The sequence below is a fragment of the Littorina saxatilis genome, unplaced genomic scaffold (assembly GCF_037325665.1).
Source record: "Littorina saxatilis isolate snail1 unplaced genomic scaffold, US_GU_Lsax_2.0 scaffold_443, whole genome shotgun sequence".
In the NCBI taxonomy this organism is placed as follows: Eukaryota; Metazoa; Mollusca; class Gastropoda; order Littorinimorpha; family Littorinidae; genus Littorina; species Littorina saxatilis.
The window spans coordinates 36256-51847 of record NW_027128551.1 but is presented as its reverse complement, the minus strand read 5'-3'; the positions used below and the strand labels follow the sequence as shown (position 1 = coordinate 51847).

The window sequence follows — 15592 nt, the reverse complement described above, 5'->3', positions numbered from 1 at the left end:
CCCCAGTCCTCGTCGTCATACACTGGCTTGGAGGTCTGAACATAGACAACAATCTTCCTCTCCAAGCCCTGGACAAACCGGCTGCTAGTTGCACGTCACGGTTTGACCCAAATGAGCTGGGACGTGCACCGTGACATCGCGCATAGACGACCCCAGTCCTCGTCGTCATACACTGGCTTGGAGGTCTGAACATAGACAACAATCTTCCTCTCCAAGCCCTGGACAAACCGGCTGCTAGTTGCACGTCACGGTTTGACCCAAATGAGCTGGGACGTGCACCGTGACATCGCGCATAGACGACCCCAGTCCTCGTCGTCATACACTGGCTTGGAGGTCTGAACATAGACAACAATCTTCCTCTCCAAGCCCTGGACAAACCGGCTGCCAGCTGCAATGACGTGGTCAGGTCCTGCCATGGTAGCTACATCTTTGACACCAAGAGCGTCGCCTGTTTCTAGAACTGTGACCGGTATGCCTCCATCTCTCAAACCTCGTACGAAGCCGCTGGCTGGGTTGGTCACGTTACCTGAAGCGTCATGCTCATCATCACGGAAGAAAGGGTCCCAGGAAAGTACGAGGACATCCCTGTAGCGCAGCGGTTGTGGCTTTCTTCCTTGAAATCGACCTGTCATCAAAACCATACAACACATACATTCGTTATAATAGCATCATGATATGACGTCTTCTACAAACTGTTATCGAAATAATGGGAACAACCCTCTGAAGGTAATACCTGGCAAAATGTGTTCGGTAGTTTCATGGAATTGCTACACACACACATGCGAACATGGTACTTTATTTGCATAAACCAAAACTCTTTAAATCTGAGCACATTTTTAGAATGAACATAACATGTCTATTATTTTTGGATTTAGCAATTTCTAAAGAATACAATACAGTCATTGTAAAACGCCGGATATGAAGCCATCAAAACAAGTCTGGGGATATTGTCTGGAAGATTTTATATTTAAAGTTTCATGAAGATCTGTCAAGTAGTTTCATGGGAATCACTCTACACACACACACACACACACACACACACACACACACACACACACACACACACACACACACACTGAAAACTCACCAGTGTTTCCAACGTCCAAGGTAACAAGGATTCTGGCGACCTCCTTCCCGCATGCTTCACACTCATACGTTTCCTGTTGTGGATCATGTCCATCGCCACGATGAGTCACTTCTCGCACAGGTGGACCATCAGCAGGCAGGGGAGTTGAGGATACCTCATAACCCTGGACATTCTGTCTCTCTCCTAGAGCGCGGTGCTGCGCCACGTGACGCGTGACTGACGGTGGTGTCCTCAGGCCAGTTCTCAGCACAGCCTCGGTCAGCAATGGTGGTCTCAAATTGTGGTAATTGGAGGCAGCCCAGAGGTGTAACCCTGGCCCCACACTCTCTCTGAGCTTGGTGCGAAACTCGGCAAAGCGAGTTTCGCTGTTACTGAAACCAAACAAGAAATTCCTCCGAGGTAGGAAAAACACCCCCGTCAGAGAACTCAAAACTTTATTACATGCGGAGAGAGAGAGAGAGAGAGAGAGAGAGAGAGAGAGAGAGAGAGAGACAGAGACAGAGACAGAGAGACAGAGAGACAGAGAGACAGTCAGAAGTCAGAAGTCAGAAGTCAGAAGTCAGAAGTCAGAAGTCAGAAGTCAGAAGTCAGAAGTCAGAAGTCTGAAGTCTGAAGTCAGAAGTCAGAAGTCAGAAGTCAGAAGTCAGAAGTCAGAAGTCAGAAGTCTGAAGTCTGAAGTCTGAAGTCAGAAGTCAGAAGTCTGAAGTCAGAAGTCAGAAGTCAGAATGTTTATTCGCGTAAACACAGGGTCCATTGCGAAAGGGTACGTCGAGGTAGGAAAAACACCCCCGTTGGTCAAAGGGAAATAACCATTCTCACTGCCACCAACTGAGAAGGTTATTTCCCTTTGACCATTAATATGTCACTCTTAATCTTAATCCACCAATAACTCCCTAACCGTGTGTTTGACTGGTCCCAATTTTTGTAAGGACCGTCTCAGGAATGTATAGAACCTGTTCACCAAGTTTGGTGACGATCGGTCCGTTCATTCTTGAGATCTATATGCGAACACAAACAAACAAACAAACAAACAAACAAACAAACAAACAAACAAACAAACAAACACATCGAGTGAAACCTATACACACCCCTATTCACGACTTTTTTCCGTGACCTTTCGGATTTCATGGGGGCTGCCATTTTGGTTTTGATGCGCTTCCTTTTCCGGTTTACGTATTTTCCGGTTTAACATAGCATTTGCGTTTTTTTGTCAGAAGAGTGATATTTGGTTATGAAGGAAGTCAAGTCCGCCATTACCTGCCACCTCAGTTGAGTGTTTACTTTGAACTTATACTTGAACCGTAACAGTGTGTAGCCAGTTCACAAGACCTGTTCATCTTCCTACCAGTTCCAACTGTTGTTATCAATGGGTCGCGCAGCTGGAGGAAGTGTTTATTTCCATTCGGAGCCCAACTTCAGTTCAAAACCAGTCAAAAACTGGCCTTGACATTCCCACATTACGATACCCTTGAATGACATTAGATCTACGTCGTTTCCGCTTGCCAAAATCCCACATGTTACATGTCTGCTCTTCGAGTTGTTTGGAACTTAGTTCGAGTATTTTCTCGAACGTAACTTTTGACCCAGCTGTCAGGTAGGCATCATGAATTAGACGTACACTAACACTGGCAGTTATAAATCATGTTGTGCAAAAGACTCTAAAGAAGTAGAACATTGTGGAAAATCGGGAATGCTTTCTCAGTTTGTGCACCCTGGCAACATTTAGCAGGAGAAAAAAAATGCATATGCCTTCCTCTGCAAAAGTCGCGCGAAGAATGCTGAACGGGCAGCGACGACTAGCTGTTCTTCTTCAAAGTAATAAACTACCCCCCAAACCCTGCAAGTTTGTGCGATTTACTTTGTGGACATGAAGCCAGCAGAGGACTCAGGAATGCCCACTTAATTCCTTGATTGTACTTCCGTCACAAGAACTAAAAGAACATTCAATGTTCGTTAAATCTGTGGATCAAGTGACTCACGAAGCGGAGGAAAAGAAAATCACCGGCAGATCTGTACAAGATGTTGAATTCTGCCAGGGAAACGAAGCCGCCCTCACGGCAGAGAAGTCTCCGCCTACGAAAATCAGTAGATCTAGAGCAAGGTAAACATACGTTTTTCAAAGCTTGTTCACAAACACACACACACACACACACACACACACACACGTACACAAACACACACACGCTCACACCATCACACACACACACACATGAAAGAGATGGAATAGCTGATCGAGTGATGACAATGTTGATTGATAAGTATTTTTTGGTGCGGTGAACTTGAGGCTATATTGTTCTATCAATCCATCGATATATTTTACACTTTCACCCCAGAAATGAAGCACGTGTACACATATTGAACAAAAGAATCATTTTAAGCTTTCATTGGCATTGTTTCCTTTTTTTGCAGACATGTTGGCAGGAAGTGAGTGTTTCACCCCACTCTTGCAAGGTAGGTTGATCACTGATGACAAGTTCTGATTGTTTTTCCTTTTTAAACGGATGACAATCCGTACTCTGCAGATGGATCTAACCGAGATGGATCTAACCGATACACGGAAGCAACATTGGGAACAAACTGTTATTCAATCTGTGAATATTTCATGTGTGAGGGGTATAACTGCAAGTAGCCTACGTTCGCTAATGTAGAGAAATAATTTTTGACTCAAACTTCAAGTTAAATTGTTTCTGCTGTCAGAGCCATCTTTCTGAAGGAACAATATTTTACATGCCACTGGATTGTTGTATATTCCTTCTTATTTTGCAATGACAGGCTCAGCTTTCATTTGATTGTAATGTGTTTCTTATTTGAAGCTTTGTATCATAAAAGCTCTGTAGAAGTGTTGCACTTGTTTTGCAGACTGCATTAGGCGTGGTACCTATTGCACACACCCACACACCCCCCACCCTGCCTATTTATCTAAAACACCCACCCACACACAGGTGCTGACAAAGGATTTTTTTCCATTCTCCTTCAGGCCATCGCTTAATTTCTTGCAGACTGAGGAGCAATGGACGTTTGAGCAGCTCCTAAACCTGGGGCACACAAGCCACAAGGTAAATAAGGTATCAGTATATGAACAAATGTTTTCCCTTTGATTTTTATCGCATCATTTTTTCATAAAACTCTGTAAATTGTGGCAATTACACATTATGCCAATAACATTATTATGAAGAATGAAGATTTTCAACTTATCATTGAAGAAATGAAATCAAGCATTTTTGTTCATTCTGTATTTGATTATTATTTTCCAGTCTTTGGGTTGGCATAGTGGGTGAAATAAGGGTGAGGAGTGTCGGTTGGTGTTATTTTTTAGGTCTTGGTGATGTAATATTTTCCCTATGGTATTATTCATGGTTATCATAGTGCAGATTCCAGGGAAACGGTTTTTTGAACAGCCTCTTAAACTGAAAAGCTACAAGGTCAACAACATAAACAGGTTACTGGTGTCTCGGGCATTGATGTTTTTAAAAAGATTTGCACAGCAATTTTTGTGTGTGTGAAGAGATAATGAAAATAAAGCATAACAACTTTTATATTTTTGAAGTGGAATTAACAATGTTTTCATTTTTTTATTTTGAAGTGTTTTTGTATGCAGGTTTTATTGGATGGGTGGGGGGTGGTTTTGATGGTTCTGATTTATTATGATGTAAGGGTGTTTTTTTTCCTTAATTATTTATTTAATTGGTTTATGCAGACTTCATGGCAGCCACTGACCTGACGATATGACAGCCATGAATATCGAACGCAGAAGAAGAAAAAGAAGAAGACAGTCTAACAGGAAAATAATTCTGGTATGCTCATAATGTCTATGCCAGTTAAAAAAAAGTCATGAATTGAAGTTTACCCAGGTTAGACATTAGCATGTCGTAATTGTGACAATGAATGTATCCGTAAACGCACCAAGAGACTTACTTAGAAAAATTGAAGTCATGCATCGTCAATATGACTACAATCACAAACTGAATAAGGGGAAATCATGTCAATTTGGTGGTCTGGATCATCAGCTGTTGCTCATTCGCTATAATGGTCTACTTGACAAAGCCCGTCTTCGTGTGCTTCTTTGTTTCTTTATACCTAGTGTAGACAACATGTAGGCGTTTGCAGACTGTTTATTGTATTGCTGTTGTTTGTTTGTGAGTAAAACTATGGTGTGACTTCAATTGTTTGAAATTTGTTGTGTATGTTCTACTTTGTGTAAGGTGTTTCTCCATGCCCCCTGAAGAACCGACATTATATTAAAACCTTCATACCCTGAAAATACTTGCATACTAGATGTTGTTTCTTATTGTAATGATTGGGGACAGGCAAGCTCTTAAATTGTGCAAGCCTTCAGAAAACTGTCAAGTCTGATTTGCTAGAACAAGCGATATTAACACGTTATTAAGATGAATATTTGATTAAATATGTGCAGGAACTACTTCAGCAGATTCATATGGCCAGTCTCACAATGCAAGGAAGGTGAGTAAATTGAATTATGTCTTTCCCACCTGTTCTGTGTTTAGTGTCAGCCGTGATTGCCTGATGAGAATTTGAAAACATGTTGCTAACTAACATGAACCCAACCATGAAACGTGATGTAGGTGAGTAGCCCATCTAGAAAAACGAACCTGTTCTAATTCCGAATTAGAACAGGTTCTTTTTTCTAGATGGGCTACTCATCTACATCATGTTTTAAGGTTGGGTTCATGTTAGTTAGCAACATGTTTTCACATGGAAAATGGTGGGCACATTACAATGAAGTCTTACTTTGTGATCTGATGGTTTAATAAACCCCCCACCCCCAAGAAGAAGCTCACATAACTACCAACTACACAATTTCATTACAGAATCAAACAATGGGAAGAATCATATCAGGATTCAGCAGTGCTAGGTCGTTGAGGGGGATAGCTATCACTGGGCACTCAGCAATGAATAGTTGAGGTTTTCACGGACATTAACAAAATCCAGTAACCTATGGACAGTAAATTTCACAGGGAAGGGAACAAGAACGTCAAAAATGAAAAAGTATGTTTTTTCTTTCAAACCATTGATAGAACCCTGAAGCTTCACACAAGTTTGCAGAGAGAGCCCTCACCCTATTCCTTTTTTGGCATTAAAACATGCACACAAAAAAGGAAAGTTTTTACAAAGCGGCAGCGATGTATTCTCGCAGCCTTAGAATATTGCAATTTGTATGTTACCAATGGTTTTACTCCATGCAATTACCTGACCAAATCTGCGACAGTCGGGCAAACTTCTTGCAAGTCGGATTGGGCCTTCAATCAAATACTCAGAAACCAGCAGCTACTTTAACTAATACTAGTTTTGTTGTTATTTGTTACAGCTTGCACTGAATGTTTTTTTTATCTCTTCAGAATCGAGTCAGCCAGGGAAAGACCATTGAGAGGGAGAGCGCACAGTAAAGCATATATGGCATGCACTTCGGTGGACCAGTGCCATCATCTTCATAACAAGAGATGCAGATCATATTTTCTTATGTTTATGTATAACTGTAAGCAAAAGTATTTGACGATTCTCGGTACGACTTTCGTGTTTAATCCTATTAGCTTGTGCACAGCCCCAAAATCTGTTTTATTTTGATTTATCATTTATTGTTTGAATTTTTTTTAATGGAATTAGTCCAAATGTAAATACATCTAAGGTTGCAATATTGTTTTCTTGTATATACCCTTAAAACTACCTCTTCGTGTAAACAAAATTTAATTGTAAAAAGAAGTGTTTGTTCAAGGGAGATAATTTGAAGCAATTTTTTTTTTAAATCAGTAAAACTGCGTAGTGACATCCTCAATTAAATAAAAAGAATAAGGAATAAAGGTATACACACAGGTTGTACCCATTTTCTTGATTGCACTGCTTTTAAGTAGAACGCTTTTTTTCTCAGAATTATTTTACAAATAAAATTCAAGGGAGGCAATTGATATGATAAAAAGGAAGAATTTTTCTTTTCTTAGAATACTGTACACATTTAGTAAAGTATAATTTACAAGACAAAACACAGGTTTTTTTTTCTGTGCCTACTACTTGACAAGAGAACCACGAGATTTGTGCAGATTATTTAAATCTTTCTGTACAGTATATTTTACAAAGACAGATCCATACAATATATATAATTTTGTAATAGATGTTTACAATTTGTAGGTATGGTTTTTTTAAATCAACAGTTCGGATAGCCACAACAAGTGTGTTTGTCTTGTGATTTGAGAGCTTTAGCACTGGATGCTTAGAATCCTCTTGATCATTTACTTCAGTAGGTTAAGCCACCTTCTCCAAAATCTTCTCTCCTATTCTGTGCTTACTACAGTGGGTTTGACAAGAGAACCACGAGATTTGTTTTTGTACATATGTTGCTTTTATTCTGTACACTTTAATATTTTAATCCTATGTGCACATTTTTTTTTTTTAACTGTGGGGTTTTTTTCCCCCTGTATTCAAAGTGTGTATGGAAACCACAACCTGTCACAGCAGTATTATTAATCTGGATCTCCCTGCTAAGAACGTAATTAACAGAACGTGTGCATGTAGCTAAAGAACTTAAAAAGAATTTCTGCTACTTCACTCAAAATACGTCCATCCTCACACTCATATTTTCTTAAAATAATATTTGTTCATACAAACATGTTTGCGAATTATTCAATTTTGCGTAAAATATTCAATTACGATTTCTTTGTGTGTTGCAAAATTATGTAATAAAATTATGCAAGATCAAATTCAAAACAGCAATAAAGCTGCTGACGGCAGAATACCTCTGTTGACTTCTCTATCTGTTGGGTCAAACTATGCCACAGACATGTTTCTTCTAGTAGCTCAATATCATGTGATACAGTCTCAAAGACAGAACAACGCAATAACCTTTTTTTGTGTAGATTCGATTGACTTTTTCCTGAAATAAAATATTCATGAAGCGGGTTCTGACTGAGTTAATATATTTCTGGAAAGCTGAACAACGCAATGCGTCTGTGACTGGTGAAGAAGCAGAGCTGGAGCTTTTTGTATTGTTTGTCGTTGGTTTTATTACACACGCACTCACATACGGTCAACAAAATGTTGCATGTTCCTGCTTGACAAACAAATGCCTGCATACATGTGTGCACGTTCGAACGTACGAACATTCATACCTGTGCAAACAATCTACCACTTCAAGTTCAACACCCAAACCCCACACATTCCTCCAAAAGGAGTCTGAAATATAATACTGGCATTTGTTGTATTAAACGAGGACCTCAACTTCCATTGTCTAGTGCATGTGGGTCTCATGTTATACGTGTGAAACCACTTACTTAAAAAAGAAAAAATCTTGTAAGCTTATCAACTAAAAACAAACAAAAAACGAACAATTATATTCTTAAACAAACTGGTTAGAATAACAGATTTAGGAGAATGCAATGCAAGGAACATCTTTATCTATCGGTCGATGCTTAGATCTAGAAAAGCACCCACTTATTCCAGTATTATAGAGAAAAAAATCCAATTGAAAAAGTTTCAGATCTAGACAAGGCAGCACTAGCAGCAATTTTAGCTAGCAAAATCGAACTTGCCCTGCAGTCATGCAAGGTCGAACCACTTTCCCTGCCTAGTGGGGGTTTGGCGGGTAGAGGGCCGGTGCTGGCACACTCGGAGTGAAACGACATGTCACCTACTTCGATAGCTTCTCCGGATTTACGTGTACAAACAGCGTCCGGGTTTACCGCTTCGATTCTAAACCCTAGTTTCTCATGTTGGTAACAAACTGGCTATTTGTTTATCAGATGTGTCGTTGTTCCACATTAAATGATGCTAGAATGCAAGGTCGCAATCATTTGGTTATCAAACCAGGTTGTGTTCTTTTTTTTTCATCACTTTTTTCCGCGCAAACAGTTTTGCGCCATTTCTTTTGCGCAGACTGGGCGGGACAGGAAGCGGAAGCGCATCCCTATTTCTGATTGGACAATGATGCCGACGCCCACTTGACCCCCACTACAATGTCAAGGTCGGAAAGTCGTGAATACCGGGGGTGTAAAAAAGAGCTTTACAAAAGTTATAAAAACTCCGTTCATGGACATTTTGCAATGTAAACTGAGAAAACATTCATTTCCGTGTCATTTTATTCAAACTGTATATGCCATTAAAGGCCCTTCACTTGCCTACCTGGCACTCTTTTCGGATCAAACATGTCTGTTTTAAGTGTCACGTGACCGCCGCCGAAGTAAGGGTACCCTCCAAATAGATCTGACAATAACGTCAGGTACCAATTAAAAAATCGACACAAATTCAGAATAGGCGCAGCTTGGCAACTTTTACATACGAGAAGAAAGCCAAATCAGTGATCTATCCAGAACAACAGTTTTGCTATCTTGCGTATCTCTTGCGTTATGTCATTTCTACTGATGCGCATATGCAAGTGTGGAACGCATGAGCAGTAGAAAACAACAAGATTTTGCGTCCATTTTGAGGGGTACCATGACAAAAAGCGCTTTATTTCAGCAACGCCTAAATTGATTGCTTCGAAAATTTCAGGAACGGAAGTCTATATACGAGACTTACTCTGGGTAAACTTTTGGATCACTACATTCTTGTGCTCAGATGTTATGCACTCTTAGGGAACAAACTTTTTAAACCCGTCACAGGTTTGTGAATTTACATTCCAAACATTCATGACTTTGCATGCATATGTACAGACAAATAGTTGTTACAAGAACTGCTAAAGTTTCATTCGAGTATGGCCACCGACGGACATTTGCTAGCCATGTAAACACATGAGAAAAAAATAGAACGTTCAGGCTGTTTGCTATTGACAGCGGTTATCGCTGAATGCCTCTCAAAACATGCTGCGGTCACGGATGACTGGACATGGCTGTCGCACTGCAGTCCTCCAAAAAACATCTGATCCTGTTTACAGGACTAGGAAACGTAACTTAGTGATTGTATTTACATGACACTTTGGCAGTATGTGTACCATTTATTTGTCTGTACGCATGCAAAGTCATGATTTTGTTGATTTAAACCTTTAAAATTGTGACACGTTTTAAACCATTTTCCGGAAGAGTGCTTATCATCTCAAAAAAATATTTGTAACGATGCGACATTTTACCGGACGCACGTCTCGTATGTATAGACTTAAGATCCTGAAAGTTTTGAAGCAATCCATTCAGGCATTGCTGAAATAAAGCGCTTTTTGTCATGGTACCCCTCAAAATGGACGCAAAAACCTCGTTTTCTACTGCTCATGCGCTCAACATCTGCAACAAGAGATACGCAAGATAACAAAGCAAAACAACCTGTTCTGGATAGATACATACTTTGGCTTTCTCCTCGTATGTAAACGTTGCCAAGTTAAGCTTATTCTGAATGTTTGTCGTTTTTATAATTTGTACATTACGTTTTTGTCAGGTCGATTTTTGGGGTACCGTGACTTCGGCGGCGGTCACGTGATACCTACAACACAAATCTTTGATCCGAAAAGTGTGCCAGATAGCCCCAGCAAAGGGCCTTTAATGGCACATAAAGTTTGAATGAAATGACACGGCAATGAATGTTTTAGTTTGGGTACGAAAATGGGTGCAATAATGTGTTTGCTTAGTTTATGTAAAATGCATTAGATACAACGTTTGTTCGAATTGTTGACAAATTTTCATTTCAGACAAATTAATAACTTCTTAATGCATAGCATTTGGATGAGGCATGATGATATTTGTACGTACCAGTGTAGACATTGTACTTAACATGCATTCATGAAAACATGTGATGTTACTCACTCGGTATAATCATCACAAGCTTCGTCCACGATGACAAAGACTTCACCTGGTACTGACTGACTGAGTTCTCGCAAAGCCTTGTTGAGCTCCATCGGCAGATCATACATGTGCAGGCGAATCAAGTGTTTATCTGCTTGTTCCACCATCTCCCTCAGCTGATGAGCGATCATGTGTGACGCCGCCATGTTGCCCTCCCTTGTGCTCACAACATGCACTGGTTCTTTTTTGTTCTGAATCCAGTCTATTGCTTTCAGAATCAAAACAAGAGATTTTCCTGTACCAGGAGGACCACAGACGAACACCAAAGGAGACAACTCGTTCTGCAACACGTCCAGCTGAGTAGGATGCAGTACAATGTCAGCTGGGGCGAATCTGTTCGCTGTCTCTGCGACCCCTTCCCCTGGCAGACGGAGATCACAGCAGTGGGCTTTTGCCAGGCCGGGCACTGCTGAACACGGTACAGTGACTGTGGTCGCGGGCCCTCCAAACCTGGAACGGTTTACAGACGGAACATGTCAGACAAGTGCAAGATTAAGAGTAAACCCTGCGATTAGACTGTATAGGTAGCAACAGAGATTATAAAGATTTTCGGACAAAAAGCCCTTGAAGTATCTCTCTTTTGTTTTTACCCAAAAGCATTACAATTCTTTAAACATCCTCACGCATCTTATACAACATGACACAGTCGAGTTGCACCCACCCACCCAGATCCTCCCCTCCACACATACATAGACAAACGTACCGTGACACGAGGTCCACATAAGTATCATCCGTCATGGAAGGGTCTGGCCCGTCTCTTTCAGCATACTCTTGCCACCACTGGGCAGGGTTGCTCACATCATCTTGTGTAAGACACAGGGTGGTGGGGTCTGTGGTTGGACTGACCAGCAGACAGTCACGTAGATCCTGACAGAGGAGAAAACAAACACACTTATATAGCGCCATGTTTTATACAGCGCGTTTTTGCTGCAGTTGATTTTGTAGCCTCCACTGAGAGAAACACATCTAAAGTCTCCTCGTATCACTTGTTCACAATATTTGGCAAAGTACAGTTCCCCTATACCCCCATCCCATATTACCAGTATTGATCTGCACTGCTTTTAAAAGGTGTCTTGGAGACATTTCAAAATGGTACAATTTGTTCACACAAAATGTTTGTATGTGCCAAACACATTATACCCTTGAAGGAAGGCTTTTAAAGCAATGACTGGAACCACTGTAACTAAGAGTAAGCTCATATTGTTCTTATCAAAACAACTGAAAACCACCTGAAATATATGGGCGTTCATCAAATACCAACAATGTTGGCGAATAGGTCTTCGCCCTTTTTGACTCACATGCGAAGCAAAAGTGAGTCTATGTACTCACCCGAGTTGTCCGTCCGTCCGTCCGGACGTCCGTCCGTCCGTCCGTCCGGAAAACTTTAACGTTGGATATTTCTTGGACACTATTCAGTCTATCAGTACCAAATTTAGCAAGATGGTGTATGATGACAAGGCCCCAAAAAACATACATAGCATCTTGACCTTGCTTCAAGGTCAAGGTCGCAGGGGCCATAAATGTTGTCTAAAAAACAGCTATTTTTCACATTTTTCCCATTTTCTCTGAAATTCTTGAGATTGAATACCTCACCTATATATGATAAATATAGGGCAAAGTAAGCCCCATCTTTTAATACCAGTTTGGTTTACCTTGCTTCAAGGTCAAGGTCACAGGAGCTCTTCAAAGTTGGATTGTATACATATTTTGAAGTGACCTTGACCCTGAACTATGGAAGATAACTGTTTCAAACTTAAAAATTATGTGGGGCACATGTTATGCTTTCATCATGAGACACATTTGGTCACATATGATCAAGGTCAAGGTCACTTTGACCCTTATGAAATGTGACCAAAATAAGGTAGTGAACCACTAAAAGTGACCATATCTCATGGTAGAAAGAGCCAATAAGCACCATTGTACTTCCTATGTCTTGAATTAACAGCTTTGTGTTGCATGACCTTGGATGACCTTGACCTTGGGTCAAGGTCACATGTATTTTGGTAGGAAAAATGTGTAAAGCAGTTCTTAGTGTATGATGTCATTGCTAGGTTTAGTTATTTGACCTTGACCCTGAAGGTCATGTAAAGGTCAAGGTCAAGCATGTGAGTCGTATGGGCTTTGCCCTTCTTGTTTGGAATAAGCTTGGTTGTTCTTTTCGTCTTGGCAGACTGATAACAAATTGTGGTCACTGAAAGCCTATAGCTTACCCTGACAGAACCATTCACCAGTAAGGAGAAGTCACGAAAACCTTCTATCCTACACATGTGAGAGAGACCATACATGTTATAACTAGATTATATCTTCACACGTGTGTATATCATGCACATGACGGTAAGGGGTCAAGCTATTTCTTTGGTTAAATATGCGGAACTACTTTTGCAACAACGTGGCGACTTCCGCGAACTGTTTGATGATATTTCCAAGACCATGGAAAGTTTTTTTAGCAAGGAACTGTACAAAAAAACAACAGCAGAACCAGCATTTGAAAAACTTCATAAAACGACAAGTGAGTCGCTGATGCAGTGCGACTTCTCTCCAATTGACATGTGTGTTCACAAAAACCAGAACAAAAGCACTTTGTATCATTTGCTTAAGTAAGTGCAGAGGACCATTTTACGGCTAAAAGTGTTAGTGTTCTTTTGCTGACACATTCACCGTACAGATCGGCAACTTTCGGATATTCCCGTAAGTACTCGGAAATTAGTTGGGTTGCCTGTTTGGTTGATCGCAAAACTAAAGTTCCCCACCATATATTCTGATTCGTTGTATCTGTATGAACTCCTAGGACTTCCAATTTACCTAGACTGTTACAATTGAAATAGTGCACAATTTAAAAAAGAGAAACAAATGTTAACTAACAAAAGTCTATTCGCAGTTTCCACGACAATTGTATCCCTTTGGGATGAGAAAATGTGCTTCGAGTTCTACTTTCCCACTTGCATTTAAGATGAAAGGTTTATACATCTAGCCTCACATAACGTGTCTGCATTTTCCCCACCCCACTAATACTAGATTCCCTGACCCCATATTTTGGCGATTTCTGTAACAGAGAAATAGAGCTATCTTTTCTTGTTTTGGTCCACGCTTGTTAAGGTATCTTCGGTTCTATCTTCTTACCAAGCCCGCCATGAGTGAAGAGTCGTGAAAATGACGACAAGGGTTTTAAGCATAATTATGTCGAGTGGAACACTCCTGGTTAAGCCTTGGTGTCTCGCTGATCTTTACAAGATGGACTGAACAGCAAGGACGCTGTATTTTAATTGACTGGTTAAGCCTTGGTGTCTCGCTGATCTTTACAAGATGGACTGAACAGCAAGGACGCTGTATTTTAATTGACGGCACCCTGAATTACTGGTTAAGCCTGAGTGGCTCGCTGATCTTTACAAGATGGACTAAACAGCAAGGACGCTGTATTTTAATTGACTGGTTAAACCTTGGTGGCTCGCTGATCTTTACAAGATGGACTAAACAGCAAGGACGCTGTATTTTAATTGACGGCACCCTGAATTACTGCTTTGTTGCTCATATGCGGAGTCATCTCCGAAGTCTATATCACAAACGTCGAAGGGCTTGAAAACATGCACGCAGGGAGTACATAAAAGGCTGCTGGTGGCTGTCCTCGCGGACTGTAATTCAATGTTGTTTGAAGAATGTCCCAGGGAATGAACAAATCTTTCCTTCTTTGGGAAAAAGTCAGTAAGGTGACTTAACTCTGTTTGGAGAAATGCCACACATATAAAGACATTCAGCACAGCAATGAATAGAACATTCCAAAATGCAGATACCTGGTTCTATCTGCAAGCTGCTCTATATTCAGATAATGTTAGTTTGAAAATCTTTGTGGTTATGACACCATACACGCACGCACGCACACGGGACAAGCGGTATTGATATTGACCAACCTGCTGCAGCTTGAGTTTGGCGCCTAGAGCTGTACGCAGTTGGGCCCTGGTGATGTTGGGCACCATCAGCGTTGTCCTGATCCTGGGCTTGTTCTGATCGTGTGACACAAGGTGTTGGAGCACGTAGCGTGCCTTCTGCATCTGCGTAACGGCTTGTTGCACTTTCTTTGCAATGGTTTTCTGCTGATCCACCACTGACATGTTAGCCGTGGAAACGTTATCTCCAAACGCTTTGAGTTCACACGCCAAGAGTCCGTACTTTCTGTGAACAATCAAAATGTCAAAATCCCCCTCGTGTTTTCGTTGTTGTTTTAAAATGGAGTCTTTCGGTTTGGGTGGTATAGGTTTTATGGTACCAGACAGATGTTTAAGATACTCATCAAACTGGAGCTGTGAAATGACAAACATGGCTTGCCCGCGGGACACCTGGTGTAAGCAGCTCAGCACCAGATTATTTGCAGCGTCATCTCGAGCGTCGCTCTCCTGGCTGAGAGGCTGTAGGACGTACACAGTGCGCCCTGCTACCTTCTCTTGATCGTGTTGTGTTCTGTTCATGTACACTGCAGGCACAAAGTAGGACTGTGTGGAGAGCTCCGGATACCACTGCTCAACGCGCTGTTTGCACATTGCCAGGTCGGGTTGCGCTGCCATGTTGACTGTTGGCTGCTGACAAATAAGAACCGTGGTTATTGTGCGTGTTTTTATGTGCGTGTGTGTTTTTATGTGCGTGTGTGTGTGTGTGTGTGTGTGTGTGTGTGTGTGTGTGCGTGCGTGTGTGTGTATATGTGCGTGTGTGTGTGTGTGTGTGTGAGTGTGTGTGTGTGTGT

The 15592-nt window shown here is 41.1% G+C and overlaps 1 protein-coding gene and 1 long non-coding RNA gene across 2 annotated transcripts; one reads left to right on the top strand and one right to left on the bottom strand.

The window, feature by feature from the left end:
* Nucleotides 1–238: 238 nt before the first annotated feature.
* Nucleotides 239–15427, bottom strand: LOC138956907 (uncharacterized). Its single transcript, XM_070328121.1, has 5 exons — nt 14766–15427; nt 11564–11727; nt 10822–11310; nt 1088–1458; nt 239–625 (listed from the first exon to the last, which is right to left on the bottom strand). Exons 1-5 carry the CDS (start codon nt 15414–15416, stop codon nt 246–248), a joined length of 2055 nt encoding a protein of 684 aa, XP_070184222.1. The 5' UTR covers nt 15417–15427; the 3' UTR covers nt 239–245.
* Nucleotides 2222–6555, top strand: LOC138956906 (uncharacterized). The gene is made up of 6 exons (XR_011452862.1): nt 2222–3188; nt 3497–3538; nt 4065–4143; nt 4785–4881; nt 5502–5548; nt 6445–6555. It is a non-coding gene; the product is annotated as an uncharacterized lncRNA (long non-coding RNA).
* Nucleotides 15428–15592: the final 165 nt, after the last annotated feature.